Source organism: Limulus polyphemus, unplaced genomic scaffold, assembly GCF_000517525.1.
Source record: "Limulus polyphemus unplaced genomic scaffold, Limulus_polyphemus-2.1.2 Scaffold4074, whole genome shotgun sequence".
In the NCBI taxonomy this organism is placed as follows: Eukaryota; Metazoa; Arthropoda; class Merostomata; order Xiphosura; family Limulidae; genus Limulus; species Limulus polyphemus.
The window spans coordinates 60,630-65,666 of NW_013669684.1; the positions used below are offsets into that span (position 1 = coordinate 60,630).

The window sequence follows — 5,037 nt, forward strand, 5'->3', positions numbered from 1 at the left end:
GCGATACAAGTCCTTTTTTTTAATTAAAACTAGTTTATTCTTTCTTGATACAACTTTGTAATACACAAAATTTCCACAGTCACTTTAAACTTAACAACCTTTATAACACACACTATAAATCACAGTGATTCACACACTTTACTTACGGTGCCTACTGTTCGCTTGACTCAATTATCTCTCTCTTCAATCTATCTGCATATCTCTCTATCGCTGGCTTTATTTGCCGGGCTTATATACTAAAAAAGAGGGCGCCTGGCAAACATTCAGACATTCGCGGGGTTCCTCGATAATTCGTGATCCTTTAGGAACTCCAGCGCGCATGCTCCCTGCATCGCGTGACTTCCGCTGTCGTGACAATATTATTTTAAGCCTAATAAAGTTGTGATTTTGTGTGTATGTGTGTAAAAGGCTCAGAAGGTGGGTTGTTTAGCTTTGAAGGTTCAGACATTGTTTTTATTTTAATCTCAAAATCATTTTCCGCACATAATGCATCTTTAAAGGCATCCAGTTAAGAATAATATTTTTGTTTTGTTGTACACAGTGTGTTCATCCAGAGCTGCAAGATGCCTACCATATTGTCACTTTTGTTATTCGCAAGTGTCCTGAACATTTGTAGAACCATCAATATTCTTGATATACCATCTCCTCCATCCATAGTTGTACAGCCTTCAAAAAGAGAACAGTTCTTTCGTGTCGTAACCACAGACGATGACCCAATTATTCCAATAACTCTAGAGTGTGAAGCTACAGGAGACCCTGAACCCACGTAAGTTGACTCTTCCATAGTTCTTCGTAATTTATGGCATATGTTATAATAGTACTGTTTGAGGCTGGAAAAGGTCTATAATCAGATTAAGTTATATTTTTCTCGTTATTATTGATATGAGATATGGTTTATTTTTAATATTGTCCTAAAAGTGAGGTATAGGTGCTTTTAGAGAGAATTACAAGGCTTGAGGCAATCCAGAATCAATGTAATTTGTTTCTATTGTAGTTGATACAGATCTGAAATTGAGTTTGTTTTTAAAACTGAAGAGTATGACTAAAGGATATGTTCAACAAATACAAGTGGGGTATGTAGGATGTTTAACACAGAAATACAAGTCGATCTGTAATCCGTATAAGCTATTTCTATTGTAGTTGATACAGATCTGAAATTGGGTTTGTTTTTAAAACTGAAGAGTATGACTAAAGGATATGTTCAACAAATACAAGTGGGGTATGTAGGATGTTTAACACAGAAATACAAGTCGATCTGTAATCCGTATAAGCTATTTCTATTGTAGTTGATATAGGTCTTAGATACGGTTTGTTTTTAACATTGGAATGTATTGCAAGAAGATATATTCAACAAGTGTAAGGTACTGATGTACTTTATGTTCATGTGAGATGTGTAACCTGGGCCCTAAGGCGAAAGAAGATTCATAACCAGTTTAGGATGTAAGTGTAATAATGCCTAAAAACTAGCGAAGTAATTAAGCTCATTAAATTATATTTATTACTGTTTATTTGTGTTTATGCACAGAGTTACACAGTGAGCTATTTGTGCTGTGCCCACCGCAGGTATCGAACCACGATTTTTAACGTTACGAACCCCCAATTTTACCACGAAAAGCATTGGGAAACAAGCTCATTAGGGCTAAAAATCTGAATAAAATAGCGTCTCACAACACACGGTTTTAATTTTATTTTTAAATTTAAAACATTGCAGAGTTTAAGTCAAAATTATGTAAATAAAGTACCTCATATTTCTGTTTTGTCCGCTGAAAGTCACTACCATATATCCAACCAACTGATGGTGTGATGTTCTCAGGTGAACTGATTTCCGCTCAAGTATATTAGATAGGCCTGCTCAACAACAACTAGGCCAAACAGGGCATTTGGGAGTAATTTGAATCTAAAAATTCGACTAAGTTTTAAGTTGCGTGAGAAATAGACAGACTGCACACGTTTGACGGACAGTGAAAACAGTCTTTATTTAGACACAATAAAAAATAATGTGAATACCTACATAAACGAATGGCTGATCGCATCTACTCAATTACTGAATAAATCTTCTGTTTGTTTGTTTTTTCTCTCGAGATGAAAACCAAATAGAACTTTCGAGAACCAGGGATCCGTATTGAGACAGTAAATCACAGTTTCTATGTTTGTTACATGACACCACGCGTATGGTCATTATCTCACAGCATTCGTTGGTTGTAATATATAGACACTAACCACTCGACCATTAATGGGTGTTGTACAACATTCCCTTGGACACAGTAGGTATCTGCTATACAGAACAAAGGACACAAAGGCAATTATAACAAAACTACTTTTAACAGTTTTCTGGACCACGTATTTATGCCAAAATTGTATAAAACCTAAGTAAATTATTTTTAATGTCTGGATTAATAAAAGCAGGTATAAAACATACGACATGCCTACATGTCACACTTTCCCTTCTATATTTCAGGCTTTTCCTCAAGTTAGCAGTTAAAATAACTTTAAGGTTATAATCTTTAAACTTGTGTCATGGCCAAGAAGTACGTTAACTTTCCTTTGTTCCTAAAAAACATGTACATACCACATGGACGGCACGACTCTTTAACGAAGAACTACACTGAACTACAGCAAGATAAAATAATTAAAGGTAAAACTTAAAATAAAATGCAATAATACGTTGTAAGAAAATGACACAAATAAAAAGAAAACACTTTGAATATGACCTTGAAACATGTGATAATACACAAAACCACGACCCTTCATCTGTAAGTGAAAAGGACATTACCTCACATTACAATAAAAGAATTACATTAAATGTCTTTTAACATGGAAGAGAAATATACAAGTACATATTAACATATACTTAAAAATACCTTTTAAAGAATATGTAATAAATACATCAAAAAACTTTAACAATAAATATCTATCTTCCTTATAAGGGAGTAGTCTAACAGGCCACAAATATAAAATAAAATAAAAGGACATAACATAGAATCCTTCAACAAAGATAACCTATCCCCTTTAGAAGGGGGATGGGTGATCTATCATATACGGTATCTCTGGAATGACTAGCAAATCAAAAAATGAGGTCTTTTAATAACTGCAAGTTCTCGGATCTCACGCTTTGGTGTATATTACTGAATGAGTTGCGACAGTCATAAAGGAAGACACATATTTATACAAAAATAACTATTTAATGATTCACAGTTAACAATACAAATAAAAATATTCCACTGACAGAATGCATTACAAAGGGTAAGTTATTGTTTGTGCTTTGAAGCTTTAAATATAAAGTGTAGGACCAGCAAGAGATAGTGAAAACTTTAAAAGCAAAATACTCCTGTTGGTTTGCTTTCTTCCCACTGTAAGTTAGATTGAGCGAAATGAAACCATTAATGAAAAATAACCCTAAGTTAAGTTGCTATTACCTAACTTTAATCTCGCAAGTACACAAGAACTGTGAAATGCAAGACAAAAAAACAAAAACAATTTCATTTAAAAATTACTCTAACCATGGCGGAGCCAATGCTCCCCTAACTATGTTTCACGCTTAAAATGAAGATAACTCTAAAACTCAGCGAACGACTAATGACAGTTTTACTATGTAATACATAAATCATATATTACAATAGCATTTAGTTCAGAAAGTAAGGGTCACAAAGCCTTTCAGTTATTGGTTTCTTGACCAAAGAAGCATTCAAACTGGATAACCAAGTGAAAATCACACAATGTAGTACGTGAATTTCAGTGTGCATCACTTGATAGCTTGGAAAGCAAGAAATGTCATTTCCTTTCAGTTAACAGGTGCTCGACCTAATGCTGATTCTAACTTCGATGATTGAGTAGTAGTCGCGAAATTTAATATATATTCTACCAGACATTACAATCAAATAGCTCAAAAAACAAGGAATGCTACTTTCTTTCAATCACTGGATATCATGAACTAATGATTGTTTTAGCTTTTATTTGTTAGTGCCCACTGTTTTACTTGCCCAGAAAACAGCTCTAATTGATGGAGGTCGTCCACCAGTAGCACATCCAGTCCTTCTCAGCTGATCTCTGTGGTTTGAACAAGAGCTGGGACTGAGTTGCTCTGGCTGGCAACAAACAGCTTTGGAGTCTTATGAAGACCTCCTCAAGTGATGTCAATCCATGTTAACGAATGTCAGTTATCCTTGCTTCTCAAAATCCTTCCTCTTAGTTATTGTGAATACTTATACGTTTATAATAAGTCAACACTATTTATTATAAGTCAACATAAAAGGTCAAGCAAGAGCCAGTATAAACATTAACAAAAATAGAAAACCTTGTAATACATTCTGTAGTCATGGCACCAAAATTTCACCTTCCTATCTACTTGTAGTATTCTCAGGTGAACTGATTTCCATGCAAGTATTAAATAGGCCCAATTAATAACAGTAGGTTCGAACAGGAAATTTAGTAGTAACTGTACAAAAGAGAAATGAATAAATAATATATAACAGACCATAGAGCTGACTCTATTGTCTGTTATGAACAAGATAAAATTAAGCCAGATTACGTTTTTAACAAAGTATTTTTTTGCCCACTGATTTGGAAGAGAGTTATTACAGTAATATACTCATTAAATGTGAATATATATGGAGGTTTTTAGGTTATATACTTGCATTCTTTACGGTTCTGAAAAGTCAGTTTTCTGATTCGGGTATTTCCTGGGACAAAGGATGGAGAACCATTTGACACTGCCTTGTTTGGAGAAAGAATAATCCAGCACAGAGGAATAGGCACTCTTTACTTTTCTAAACCATTGGCTACAGACGAAGGAATATACCAATGTTTTGCAAAGAACTATTATGGCATATCTCTATCTAACAGCATTTCCCTCAGAAAGTCAGGTGAGTGTACACATAACTTGTGAAATTGGAACATCGATAGTCTTCAGGAAATCAGGTGATATTATACACTATTTATAGAATTGAAGCATTGTTACTCCACAGTAAGTCATGTTAGAGTATGTAACTAGTTAAGTTGAAGCATTATTACTTCTCAGTGAGTCAGGGTAGGTTATGT

General features: G+C 34.3%; 1 protein-coding gene across 1 annotated transcript in view; it reads left to right on the top strand.

The window, feature by feature from the left end:
* Positions 1–2,559: 2,559 nt before the first annotated feature.
* LOC106470541 (neuroglian-like) overlaps positions 2,560–5,037 on the top strand; it is a 35,349-nt gene continuing 32,871 nt past the window's right edge. The window contains exons 1-2 of the mRNA XM_013931100.2: positions 2,560–2,635; positions 4,656–4,862. Of these exons, the coding sequence (XP_013786554.1) occupies positions 2,560–2,635; positions 4,656–4,862 (283 nt within the window). The remainder of the gene's footprint in view (positions 2,636–4,655; positions 4,863–5,037) is intronic.